This window comes from Orycteropus afer, unplaced genomic scaffold (genome assembly GCF_000298275.1).
Source record: "Orycteropus afer afer isolate SDZICR_OR568_19922 unplaced genomic scaffold, OryAfe1.0 scaffold00082, whole genome shotgun sequence".
In the NCBI taxonomy this organism is placed as follows: domain Eukaryota; kingdom Metazoa; phylum Chordata; class Mammalia; order Tubulidentata; family Orycteropodidae; genus Orycteropus; species Orycteropus afer.
The window spans coordinates 8,471,896-8,486,365 of NW_006921669.1; the positions used below are offsets into that span (position 1 = coordinate 8,471,896).

Sequence of the window (14,470 nt, forward strand, 5' to 3'; positions counted from 1 at the left end):
TGCTTTCAGCTAAGATCCATCTGATGTCAACAATGATATACCTTGCTCCACCTCCTCTTCTGAATCCAGCTTGCATTTCTGGAAGCCTCTCTCAATATACTGCTCCAACCATTTTTGAATTATCTTCAACAAGATAGTAAATAGGATTAGTAAATATATGCTATATATTTAGTAAGATACATATTGTTGTTGTTGTTTGCCCTCGAGTTGGACCTGACTCATAGTGACCCCTCCTTGGGTTTCTGAGGCAGTCTCACTACGGAAGTAGATTGCCCCATCTTCCTTCCAAGGAGTGACTGGTGGGTTTGAACCGCCGGTCTTCTGGTTAGCAGTCAAGTACCTTAGCCACTATGCTACCAGAGCTCCTAAAGATATATACATACACATATATATACATATACATATACATATATGTATATATATGTATATATATATAGTGATTCCAGTTGGGAATGACAGAAACCCTGGATTACTTATTTTCCAAAGTCAAGTACTTCTTCATAATCATTTTATAATACAAAATTTTATTACACATTTCATTACATCAGTCAAAAGGACAACTGACATTTCTTACAGTGTTGGATTACCATAAAGTCAGAGCCAACAGAGAAGAGCTTAAATCAACTATTACCAATCCTACACTGGGAGGGATATTTCATTTGTGCTTCTTGCCACGTTTCTTCAAAAGTCAAATGCATATTTATACTTACCAAATTAATATTTGTCTGTTTCATTTGTTCACATTGGCTTTGTAACTGACTTTCACTACAGGAAAGCTTATCGAATTGTGACTGCAAGGAATTGCATTCGGACTGAAGCTGTGCATTCTTACTAGTGAGTTTTTCTGTAAACAGTAGGAGCTCAGATTCTCTTTTCCTACTGCCTTCGATGTCTTTTTGTAGGTCATTAATCAAAGAATTAAGACTTTCCACATCTTCCTTCAAATTTTCAATTTCTTGTTTACCTCTAAAAAACAAAGTTTATATTTAAGAAAAACTTAAATTATTATAAGACATTAAATTAATGGTTTGGGAATTTTCATCTACTGAAATGCTTTTTAAAGGTACTTTTATTAATTCATCCAAATATTTATGAATGTGTAAAGAGCTCAAGTATGATAGTGGTTAAAGTGCTCAGTTGCTAACTGAAAGCAGGTCAGTGGTTCAAACCCATTAGCTGCTGTGCAGCAGAAACATGTAGCAGTGTGCTCCTGTAAAGATTACTGCCTTAAGAATCCTATGAGAGTAGTTTTAGTCTGTCCTATAAGGTTACTATGAGTCAGAAGTGACCCAAGAGCAATGGGTTTTGGTTAACATATACCAGGAACTAAGAGCTGAGGGTCTTGGTAAACAAGCCTGACATGGTCCCTGCTTTCAAAGAGATAATGAACATAGTGTCATAAACAAATGTCATAACCATTTCAATGACGACAGCATAGAGGTCATCTAACTAGTGCAGGTGATGCTTCAACTGATACCTAAAGCAAGGGTGGGCAGACTTTGCCTGTAAAAGGCCAGAGAGTAAACATTTTCAGCATTTGAGTCACAGGGCCTTTGTTGTACCTGGTCAACTTTGCCATTGTAGCATGAAAGCAGCTGGAAACAATACATAAAGCAGTGAGTGTGGCTAGGTCCAAAGAAAGTTTGCAAAAACAGGTGGTAGGTTGGATTTGGATTGGATTTGGCTCAAGGGCCATAGTTTGCTGACCCCTGACCTAAACGAAAAGTAGAAGCTAGTGGGAGGACAAAATATGCTCCAGGTAGAGGGAACAGCGTATGCTAAAGCTGGGAAATGAGCAAGAGAACCCCTTGAGCAGGGACTGCACTATATCCTAGCACCTAGCACAGGGCACGGAGCACAAGAGATGATCGATAAACATGAACTGACTGTGGCTGAAACACAAGAGGAAGAAAGGGAAAGGTGCAAGGGAGAAGCAAGGCACAAGTCTCACAAGCTACGTGAAGGTGTCTGAACTCACCAGGCAACCCTCAAAGGAGCTCTGGCACAGTGCCTAAGGCATCTGACTGCTAACTAGAAGGTTGGTGGTTGAAACCTACCAGCTGCTCCACGGAAGAAAGATGGGACAACTTCTTCTGTAAAGATTTACTGCCTTGGAAACCCAATGGGGGTTGCTATGAGTCAGAATCAACTCAATCGCAGTGGGTCTGATTTTTTGGTAGGCAACCCTTGAGGCAATGGGAAAACACTGAAATGTTTGAACAGATTGGTTTGTTAGACGATTATGCCAAGTACAGTGTGGGAAATGGATTAGAGGGGAAGCAATTAGAATAACTCGTTTATAAAGTGTTGCGGTTCTCCAGATGAGAACTGACAGTGGCTTGGACTACAGTAATAGCAGTGGAAATGTGAACAAGTGAATGGACTTGAAATTAAAGAGGAAATATCAACAATACTTTGTGGCTGCTCAGATGTAGGAGGGAAGGAAAGAAAAGTCCAGGATGACTCCCAGGTTCCTGGGTTGAACAGTCTTGCAGAGGAGACACTCAGCACTTCTCCTGGGAGCACCAGAGGAGAAGTACATGTGTGGAGGGACAAGTGAATCAGTTCTGGACATATTAAAGTTTGAGGTGTCCTTAGGACTTAGGAGTCTGGAGCTCAGCAATTAAGGGCTGAAAATAATTTGAGGGTCTGTAGCATTGTATGGGAGCTCTGGTAGCATAGTGGGTAAGGCACTTGACTGCTAATCAGAAGGCTGGTGATTCAAACCCACCAGCCACTCCTTGGGAGGAAGATGGGGCAATCTACTTCCGTAGTGATACTACCTTGGAAACCCAAGGAGGGGTCGCTATGAGTCGGGTCTGACTTGACAGCACTTAACAACAACAACAACACAGCATTGTATAAGAATAGTCGGCATCACACAGGGGTGTAGTAAAATGCGAACATGGGCTTTAGGACAGAACATGAAGGCTGCAAAGGAGACCGAGAAAGAGTGGCCAGAAAGATGAGAGGATCCCAGGAAAAGATGAGGGAAATGAAGCCAAAAGGAGGAAGGCAGGAGCGCATCGATCCACAGGGAGGTGTAAAGAACAACTAGATTCAGAGGAGCAGGAACATTTCTTCCATGACTACAGAAGGGAAGGAAAGGATGGTCACAGGCACAAGTGAGTTCATAGGATCGATGGCAAGAAGTCGAGAGAACTGCTCCCATTTTTCCTGTGAAGTAAGAGGTAATCATCTGCAGAGAGTAAACGAGAGACGAGGCGGAGGGCCAGACATGTGAAGAAATAGATAAAGTCCGGAACAGATGGTAGGAAGATGGAGAAGAAGGTCCTGATCAAGGGCACTGGTAGGATCAGAGGGGTATGAAGATCCCAGTGAGGTTGATAAGCATGGATTTATGGCCCCAATCTGGTAGATGACAAGGATTTCTTTAGCAACACTCAGCAGCATGGGTATCTGTGAGATGTGAAAAAGACTTGGATTCAATATGAATCCAGGCTCTGCCAGGAATCTAATGAGTGAAGTTTAGCTAACTGGTTTTATAAGAGACCAAAGGGTAATGTCAACTCTTGACCTTGAACTACACACATGCCAATATATATCGAGTACTGTACATAAATTGTAGAATTTGAAAGCTAAGGAATAGACTAAATAAATCTATCCTATTATAAATTGCTACTGCTAGTGTTCAAGGAATATAAACTTCGATTTTTAGAAGTTATGATAGAAACTTAAAAAGACTTCAAATGAAGACAGGAATTTTAAAATGCTTCTTAACTAATAAAATTGTTCCTGTTTAATGAGTAACTGCATTTAAAACAGAAAGTTGAGGCAGGATAGAGAGCCAGTTGATGAGCATAAACAGAAGTGCTTCTCCTCTACCTGTGAAATTGCTCCTGTATCTGATCTGCAACTTTCAATTTGTCCAATAAATTCTGAATTTCAGCTTTCTGGCGATTAATAATTTCCTTATATTTTGATAATTCATCTTCTGTTCTTAATCGTTCATCTTCTAGACATTTCACCTATGAAATGATCATAACCAAATTAAAGCACAAATGTTATTTTCTTGTTCCTTATAAACTATTTCAGGCAGTGGTTACACAGTAATCATCAAAGCTGAAGTCTGAATCACTACCAGAAGATAGAAGTTAACGACTCTGAGTTTCAGTCTCAGATGTCTCATGATTTAGTCGTGAGAGTTTAAGCACGCACTTTATTCTTTCTGAGACTCCATTTCCTCACCTGAAAAGGGAGGACAACTCCCCACCTACCTCAAAGAACGGGCCTGGAGAACATACAGGAAGGTATATAAAAAACATTTTGAAAAACACTTTGAAAATTACTAAGTATCTCAAATACAAGGTGGTTATGTATTTGCAGTAAATGAATGATACGTATTGACAATACATTTCCCAGTCACAGTCATATTAAAAAGACTACACAATAAAAACTATAAACATGAGAAAAGGTTTAATAGATTGTTAGAAATTAAAACTGTATCCACCTAAGACTATTAAATACACAGGAGAAATATAAAGAAAGTCGTCTCCTTCTTTTCTGACACCTACAGTTCTAAGGTCCAATTATCTGCCAATTAATTTTCTGATTAGAACACCTTTAGATCAGAGGCCCAAGGATAAATGATAACTACAGCAAGTGTGCTCTGTATTGGGCATGTTGGGCAAACACTTCACAGGACTGAAGGGGAGGACATTTCATTTCAACAAGAGTCCATTTTGTTGCCATTCTAATCCTCTGAGTTCGTTCATTTTTGAAAACTTGTATATTTTTTGCTTCCATTTTAAAAATAAGAATGAGCTCAAAATTAAAGATACTATTTCCCCTCCCTCTGGATTCACGACTGAAAATTTAATTACCTTTGTTCTCAATGTTCGTAGCTCATCCATGCCCTCCTTAAATGTCCGCTTCAGATCTTCTAGTTCCTTTATTTTGGCATGATGCATCTTTTAAAAGGTTTAGAAGAAACCACAAATAATTACGTACTAAACTAGATATAAAATTTATTGCCCGCTCCTTCCAAAAGTCTTTAAAATATGACAGCGATAACTACGCCTTGAAAGCAGTCCCCTATTCCTGTATTTATCCAGGACATACAAAGAGCAACTCGACTCACCTCTAGCTGGTCAGATTTTTCTTGCATTTGTTTTTCAAGTTCTCCTTTTGTGACTCGGAGCTTTGCATCAAGCTCATTTGATTTAATTTCTTCTGACTCCTAATGAAAGGGAAATAAAAATGTACAAGTGACTTAATTTTTAAGGTCTTATACCTTGAAAAGTGAAGAAGAGTACTTTGCACCTGAGTTTTATAATGCTGAAGTCCATCACTTATCCTGATGCTAAAAGCAGTTGCACTCAAACATTTTAACTGTCAATTCTGTATGAACAAGGATAGCATACTGAAAGTATGTAACATGACACAGAGTGGGTGGTCTCAGTTGGTGCTTAACTTAAAGCTGTGGGTGGTTGTTGCTTTAAGTTCTACATTTCCTTGCACTCTTCCTTCTTCTGACTTTTTTTAAGTGTTTTCATTTGGTTGAAAACATCTCTAATAAGATCTCTATTTAAGCTGCAAATACTTTCATATAGCAAATCAATGGTTTTATTTAATTGCCCTACCAAATTCATTCTACACTTCAAATATTGCCAAAGTAGAAATTCAATGAGACAAGACTACAGATGGTTAGTATAATTATTACCCATCTGTTTGAAAAAGTAAGCATACCTGATACGTTTTTATCATGTCCTGACAATTTTTTCGTATCTGATCCGCTTCTTCCTTTGCTTGGGTTAACTTTGTTGTTGTTTCTTTGAGTTTGTCTTTGGTTTCCTGCATTGACAAAAAGACAGCAACAAAGTTGGTCCCAAGGAGTGATGAACAGGACCATGGAGTAGAAAGAGTTCTTTTTTTTTTGTTTTTATTGTGATTTGGGTGAAAATTCATAGAGCAAATACACCCTCCATACAGCAGTTCACAGACACTTTGTCTCATGACATTGACCACAATTTACCACAATGCAACATCTCCCCTCCCACTTCCTCCCGATAGTTACCTCTTCCCTGTATCCATCACTCCATGAGCTCCTACCCCCTGAGCTATCTCCCTGTGCATAAGCAGCCCTTCTTTCTCTCATGCTTGTTCTCTCCAAGGAGTGTAACTACCTCAGGTAAATGTTCAACTCATATGCCTGTCTATTGTTTGGCTGGAAGCCACAGGTGTGCGTTCAATTCCAGACCTGAAGGGCAGCTAGGGGCCATAGTCTCAGTGGTTCCACCAGGCTCTATCGGGCCAGCAAACCTGATCCCCGCTTTTTTTTCCAAATGATTTTGAGTTTTGTTCCACATTGCTCTCCCTGTCTATCCAGGATATCCTGGAGTAGGAAGAATTCTTATCCCTGCACAAACACTGAGGGATCAGAGATTATCCTAATTATAATATTTTATTTCTGACAAAAAAGTAAAATTGTGCCCACAGTTAACCAATAGCTATTAATTTATTTTGCTAAATTATAAGCGAATTTCTACAAGTTATTCACCTTCATCTCTGGTAAGGCAAGAAAAGACAAGCATTAAGAGTTCTTCTCACACATGAAACAGTTCTCTGGTGTGTGGCTGCAATGGCTACTCAAATGGCTTTTCTATAGATCGTGTTTCAGTCTGGTTTCCGTTCCTAACTGTTCACCCAGAATTGCACTTCTAAAGGTACAGAGACTACTCTTGCATCAAATGCAATTACTTTTCTGGGTTCTTACTCTTGACTCACCTGCTCTAGCTGTCACTTCCGGCCATCTAGACTCTGATAGAGGCCCACCTCGGAGATACTGCAGGCTCAGTACCAGAACACCTCAACAAAGTCTACGTCGCAATAAAGTGAGCCACGGCCATTTCTGGAGTTCCCAGTGCATATAAAAGTTATGTTCACACTGTACTGCAGTGTATAATGCACTAGGCAACAGCATTATGGAAAGGTTTGGAATAGTGTAAGAATTACCACAATGTTACACAGAAACACAAAGTGAGCACACACTGTTGGAAAAATGGTGCCAACAGATTTGTTCAGTGCACAGCTGCCCCCAACCTTCAGTTTGTGAAAAGTGCCGTACCTGCAAAGCGCACTAAGCTGAAATGCAGTGAAACAAGGTATGCCTGTACTTTCCTTTCCCGGTTCACTACGTCACAGTATCTTCCTCCCCTTTTTGTCTCCTCTTGTTGCCTTCCCTTTCTCCTTGACAGGTTTCCTACTTCCTGTGGGATTTTCTAAGACACAGCCCTTGTCCTGAAGCTCTTTGTCCACATCCTCCTTCAGAGAAGTCACTCAGTCCCATGGTTTTGGATATCATCTGATTTCAGGGGACAGTTTATGTATCACAGCCTCCGACTAACTTTCCCTCCTCTTCCTTAAGACAGAGTGTGGTAGTTAAGTTTGTGTGTGAACTTGGGTAGGCCCGGTTGAGTGGCTGGGCAGCTGGATGTAGTTATTCCCCGTGGTGAGACTGGCAGTCAACTCCACGGTGGTATGTCTGGAGCAGCTGAGTAGCCGCTTTAGTGATGTGGTCTGCTTCCCGTATATAAGCAGCAGCGTCGGGAATGGTTGTTAGCTTTTGGCATGCTTGAACCCTGTATGTAGCCATGTCGTTGTTCACCAGCCTGCCATGCTCTGCCGACCTTGGGACTTTCAATGGACTTGAGTTAATGGCCTCCCATGTGATTTGGTAACATTGGGACTATGCCTTTTTACTTGTCAACCATGGGCTTGTCAGTCTAAGCAACCAGCAGCTGTCTGAGTGAAGAAAAGCCTCTAGCTCCAGTGAGCCGGGAGCAGGAGGCAGCGCTGAAGCCCAAGGCTGAAGCCCCTAGAGCCTGGCACTTTGAACTCGGACTTAAAGCCTCCAAATTGTAAGAGAATAAACTCCTATCTCTTCAAGCCATCCCATTTGTGGTATATTCTTGTCAGAGCAGCACTAGATAACCAAAACACAGGGGTAGATGCTGCCACTCTCCCTTCCCGTAGATAAGACTCCAGGGCATCCTCACACTGGAAAAGTGACACACTGTCCTGGAGCCTATTTCCTCCATTAAGTATACAGCTCTGGACAGCAGGCCCTGTGTTTTCTCATACCAGCACCTACCTCAGTGCTTGCCATTTATTGTTCAGTTAACATCTGTTATGGAGGCAGGCCTGATATAAGCCTTCTGCTCCAGGTAGACAGGCCCCTGTGTTAGCTCCAGGGAAGTCCTTTCTGGGGGTTCTTTCCCTCTCTCTGTGTGCTTCAGACACATGCACTGAAGTCTCGGGGACACACTGCAGACACTCCGTACCTTTTACAGCTCCAGTACTCTGCCTTGCTCCCCATACTCTGAACTCTGTCTCCTTAATTCAGTGCAACCACTGGGCTGTTTATTCCCCTCCTTGCACTGCTTCGCTTGTTCCCCTTCTCTCAGGGATCACCATCTTACACTGTTTATATCCCATGTCTGGAAACCTTTGTTTCTTATATTTGTCTGTTTTGCTTTGTTTCAGTTTTTTAAGATGGAAGGTAAACCTGGTCCCTTTTTCTCCATGTTTTCACAAACACCAAACATTCAGGCCCAAGCTATTCTCATTAACCATTCCTGTGTTTGTTTTTAAAACCGATACTAATAATTATCTGATTGATTACAGTACTTACCTTGTGAGAATCCATTTCAGCTTTTAATTTGTTTTGTGCCCATTTGACTTTAATGATGTGAGAGTTGACATCTTCCTTTAATTTGTCTACCTCTTTGATGAGTCTAGTTGTTTCACCTTCCTAAAATCATATCACCAGGTCATATTTTTCATTTAAACATTCAACAAATTATTTATGTGTCTTTTGCACCCCTTCAAAATAATCAATGCAATATACTAAATTTAGAGACTGGCATACTATGGCCCAAGGAGCTCTTGGTCGTATGGTGGGTAAGGCTGTTCACCAGAAGGTTGGCGGTTCAAACCACCAGCTGCTTTGTGGGAGGAAGATGAGCCAATCTACTGCCATAAAGATTTACAGCCTTAGAAACCCAATGGGGGTGGTGTCAATGAGTCAGAATTGACTCGGTGGCAGTGGGTATACTATGGCCCACAGGCCAAGTCTGGCCTACCACCTGTTTTTGTACAGCTCCCATGTTTTACATTTTTAAATATTGAAAAAAATAGTCATAAAAGGAACATGACAGGCAAATTATATAAAATTGTAATTTCTGTGCCCATAAATAAGCTTTTATTAGAAAATAACCATCCCTATTTGTTTATAGATGTCTATGGCTGCTTTCATTATAGAAGGGCCGGGTTACGTAGCTGCAGCAGAGACCCTATGGGCTGCAAAGTCTACCGTATTTCCTGTTTGGCCAGTTACGAGAAAAGTTTGCTGACTCTGCCATAACTTTACAGTGAATCCAGAGAAATCTCTTCAACACAGTTTTTATAAAATTTGAGGCCAAAATGGTACCTAATATCTATGCTGTAAATAAAGCACATTATTCGTAAGGAAAAGCCTTTAGTATTTTGAATTTTATAGTCACAAATCTAAGTGGGAATTTCAGTAATTCATATGATAGTTGTTTTTCGTTCTATGTTTCTCCCCCTGGTTAAAATAAGTCCTCTTCTAAGCCATCATCAGAAAGATCATCATACCAGGGTTTGTGATGATGTTCTGGGAGTTTTTCCAATCTGTGTTCTTAATTTATTATTTTTTTGAAAGACTTACTTTAACCTTCTTCAAAAGGCCTTCATTTCCCTTTTTATTTATGCCACTACATTTTTTTTTTGCAAATTGCAGATGGTGCAAAATTTACTTTAAAGCTATGTACAGCTGATTTAAAGTCCAAATCGTAAGAGAGCAGTGAAATAGCTACACCCAATTATCAGGCATAAAAATGTTTTACATTTGTACTTTAACCAGTTGGATGCAGTGTGAGTACACCTTCATGGGCCTTCCCAAGTGGCTGACATTAAGGTGAAGTGTGAACTACAAGTACTTTGTTAGAATTCTTGAGAACAGTAGCTACATTTCTGAACTGAAAACTTAAATGGTACTCATCACAAAAGCTGGTACTACCCTAGAAATACAACCATGCCGTGAGAGCTGTTAACAGAGCTCTGAATCTGAGCCTTGGACAGCATCCAAGTGCTTTTCTGTAACAAACATATGAATTTGTTCCTATAAGTTAGCTTTTCATTAAGATCTGGTCAAATTATGCTTCTAGCTCTAAAATTCTTCATATTTGACACTACTAGATACATATTTTGAAAAAGCTAAACTTCCCATAAGGCAAAAACTCATTTCTCCAACATCAGATCTATAAGGAAAGCTTTGAAAATAGTCTATCAAGACAAAGTTACCTAATCAGCAATATGATGCTACCTTCATCTTTTCCCAGCTAACTTTTCTTGCAGAAGTAAATTACATAATATACCAAGTATTTAAAAGTATATTAAATATGCCAAGATACCAAAATAACTAAAACATTCACGTTCTTCTAAAGTAAATTAATAAAAACAATTTAATGCTTAAGAGTGTTTTTAACCAAGTTAACTTACAATTATTTGATTAAATTAGGAAAAGCAAAGAGAATAAATTTAAAATAATGCACAATAGGACAAGTTATACCTTTGTTTCATACAGCTGGTGTAACCTTCCTTTCTCCTGAGAAAGCTGTTTAATTTTGTTAGTGTTTTTCTCAAACTCCTTATTTGCATCTCTAAGTTTTCTCTCAAGTATCTCCTTTTCCTTTCGAAGGTCTAAAGATTCCTTCTCACCTCTTACATACTTCATTACCATTGCTTCTTTTTCCTGGCGTGCCTCTTCACATTTTTTGCTGGCCTTTAAAAAAATATTAGGGGCATTAATAAGAAATATTTATCAAACAATAAAAATATATAAAAAGTAGTATTTGCATAGAGAGGGAGAACAATGTGGAACAAAACTCAAAATCATTTGGAGGCAAAAAAAAAAAAAGAAGGTAAGGACCAGGTTTGCTGGTCCAATAGAGCCTGGTGGAACCACTGACACTATGGCCCCTAGCTGCCCTGCAGGTCTGGAATTGAAGCCATACCTGTGGTTTCCAGCCAAACAAAGTACAGGCATGTGAATTAAACATTTACCTCAAGTAGACACACGCCCTGGAGAGAACAATCATGGGAGAAGGAAGGGCTGCTTATACACAGGGAGACAGCTCAGGGCGCAGAAGAGTATGGAGGGATGGACACTGGGAAGAGGTAACTATGGGGAGGAAGTGGGAGGGGAGCTGTTGCATTGCAAATTTTGGTCAATGACATGAGACAAAGTATATTATGTGAACTGCTGTATGAAAAGTGAATTTACTCTGTAAATCTTCACCCAAATCAAAATAAAATTAAAAAAAAAAAAGTAGTATTTGCCTATTATATCACAAATGCATATTTTTTAGTTATTGTACAAAATGCCCAGGATATATGACATGCAATTTTAAAATAAAAGGGAAAAAATCAAAATTATACAAAAATAAACTAGTATCACTAATACATGTTTTTACCCTGTCCTATTCCCTTTACTTTGGCTGACGCTGTTGCTCTTTTCTGTTTAATTGTCTAGATTGGTACAGGGCTGAGATCTTGCTTGCCCTGAGGAACTGACCAACATCAGGCCAGGGAGAAACTAGTCCCAGCAAGGTAAGGCATTGGAACTGAGATCCATTACCCCTACCTCCTCTGTACACACATATGAATAACCAACCACCTTTAGGACCTTACAGGGTTACACAAAGCCCTCCTCTTGAACAAAGCACAAAACATGGAAACTCTATTGCAGGTGGGGGTAGGGAGGGGCAAGTTATAAAATTCCTGAGGATCTATAATCACAGCTCTGCCTTCCTTGAAGTTTGAGATTCAAATTCATTCTACCAATCTGGCCCAGGAAATTAAATTAAGGTGTGTAACTGGAGGGGCGTATCAGGAAGACAGCCTGGAAAGCAATGTCCAAGTTCCTCTCTCTGCCTTCCCTTAGTCACCTATCTTTAGTGCAGGGACTGCAAAGCTTCTCTGACCTAAGACTAACACACACTTTCTTCAAGAGAATATTTGAATGATGACATCGCACAATTCTATGTGGTATCTTTAGCCATAAAAACTGAAAACTGAAGACAATTTCTCATGTTACGCTTTTCAATTAGTTTCACAGAACTTCTTTCTGTATTTTTGTCACCTCTGTAAAAAGACCAATTTAGCAACAAAAATAAGTATGTACTATTTAAATTTCTTTCCTGTATAACTGAATTGTTTAAAATATTAAATAACTGTTTTGGAAGGAAAAGATTAATAAATAAATTGGGGTGTATATGTGTAGGGTGTGTGTGTGTGGGGGGCATGTGTCTGTGCACATGGTGTGTGCTGTGTGTGCATGCACTAGCCCATGCTGTAAACCTATGGATAGATTGGAAATGGATGGGGCAGGGGACTTTCACTTTGTATTCTATGTACATCCTTTATTTATTAGTTGTTCATAATTAGCATGTATCAATATACTGGTTTAGCGTTTTTAGAGGTTAATTTTTATGTAAATAAAACTATTATTCTTAATACACCACTGATGTCCAAACTTACTTTTAATAAGAAAGTCATAAGAGTATCAAGTTAATGACAAACTTAATGACAAAATGAAAAGTACCTGCTCCATCCGATAAGCCATCTCCTTGTGCAACTGCTGAATTGCAGTTTTAGCTGCAGTATCCTGAGCCACTAGTTTCTCTTTGGAAGTTTTGACTTCATTGTTAAGTTCCTCTATTCTTGACTCCAACTGTGAAGAAGATTATTTCCATATTATTTTTATAACTATAGCAAACAGCTTAAGTCACTTGACTGCTAACTAGAAGGCTGGCGGTTCAGACCCACCAGCCACTCCTTGGAAGGAAGGTTGGGCAATCCTACTTCCATAGAGATACTGCCTTGGAAACCCAAGGAGGGGTCGCTATGAGTCGGGGCCGACTCGACAGTACATAACAACAACAACAACATAGCAAATAGACTGCTAATGCTTCAAGTAAATATAAACACATAAACAAAAATGAAGAGAGCAATGAATACAGAAATCAAAATTAAATGCTTACAACATTTTTCTATCTCACTGGAATTAAGTTGTATAAATCTGAAGCAAATTCTCATAAATTAAGATGCTATGCAAGCCCTAGAGCAACCACTAAAGAAATAGCTAGAAACATCATTAAAAAAATTAAAATGTTACATTATAAAATGTTCATTTAATGCAAAAGAAAAGTAGAAAGGAGGAATAGAACAGATCTAGAAATAAAATTAAGAAAACCGTGCTATACCAGTTTTTATTTAGAAGTATAAAGGACTCTAGGTGCTAGCAAAGGGAATATCAATCCAATTTTCCCTGAAGACAAAATCACCAATGAGCTCATAAAAGGAACAGCTCTGGCTCCTCCCATTTATTTAGTGTGTGGTTTCTGGTCACCCAGCAGTGACCTGACTACCAAATTACAGATTCAGCCTATTGTTAAGGTTTCCTCACACTTTAAATTCTAAGTTTGGTTTACATGTAACATACCTAAAGCACTTAAAAACCAGGATTTAAATACACAGAATTTTACAAATACAGTCACAATCCAACTATGCAAAGGTGTATTACATATATCAAGCATGTTGTTGTTGTTGTCATGTGCCACCAAGTCGGCCCCGACTCATAGGGACCCCTCCTTGGGTTTCCGAGCAAGCATAGGAAAGTGAAACTCGGTTTAATTTTATTGTAATTACCGGTTGTTTACTATTATTTTCACTATAGAGCTTTGAAAGCTCTGGTGGCGTAGCGCCTAAGGCATTTGACTGCTAACCAGAAGGCTGGCAGTTCAAATCCACCAGCCACTCCTCAGAAGGAAGGTTGGGCAGTCTCTTCCATAGAGATACCACCTCGGAAACCCAAGGAGCGGTCGCTTTGATTCAGATCCCACTCGATGGCTGTGAGTTTGTTTTTTTTTTTGGATACAGCTTTCCTTGAAAGATGGGGCAAAACGAAAGACCCTGAAGGCTAGATTGCTTCTATCTCATCCACAGAAGAAAAAGCAGCTTAGGAAGATAAGGAGCAGCTCTGTTTTGCTACCAGTCCAAGTCATTCACTTGGTTGATCCATATAGAAGAGTATAAGGCATAAAACAGAGGGAGGGAGGCAGGCAGGGAAGGGAGAAAAGAATAGGACAGGCTAAGGAAGACAGGTAGCTAGAAAGAATTGAAATTACAAGAGCCAGTCTTCACAGTATAGTTAACAAAAACACTGAGAATGGAACCATGTTAAACTATACAAAAAAAAGAAAAACCACCCCAACACCCCAAACTCACTGCCATCAAGTTGATTCCTATTCATAGTGACCCCCTTTGAGTTTCCAAGGCAGTAAATCTTTATGGAAGTAGATTGCCCAGTCTTCCTTCTGCAGAGTGGCTGGTGGGTTTGAACCACCAACCTTCTGGCTAGCAGTCA

General features: G+C 39.6%; 1 protein-coding gene across 1 annotated transcript in view; it reads right to left on the minus strand.

Annotated features, from left to right (window-relative positions):
* The window catches only part of CCDC186 (coiled-coil domain containing 186), a 28,896-nt gene that overhangs the window by 6,155 nt on the left and 8,271 nt on the right, over positions 1-14,470 (minus strand). Inside the window, exons 3-10 of the mRNA XM_007941592.2 lie at positions 12,647-12,775; positions 10,613-10,825; positions 8,654-8,773; positions 5,710-5,814; positions 5,102-5,200; positions 4,845-4,931; positions 3,847-3,989; positions 711-966 (exon numbers count right to left, since the gene is read on the minus strand). Coding sequence (XP_007939783.1) covers positions 711-966; positions 3,847-3,989; positions 4,845-4,931; positions 5,102-5,200; positions 5,710-5,814; positions 8,654-8,773; positions 10,613-10,825; positions 12,647-12,775 — 1,152 coding nt within the window. The remainder of the gene's footprint in view (positions 1-710; positions 967-3,846; positions 3,990-4,844; positions 4,932-5,101; positions 5,201-5,709; positions 5,815-8,653; positions 8,774-10,612; positions 10,826-12,646; positions 12,776-14,470) is intronic.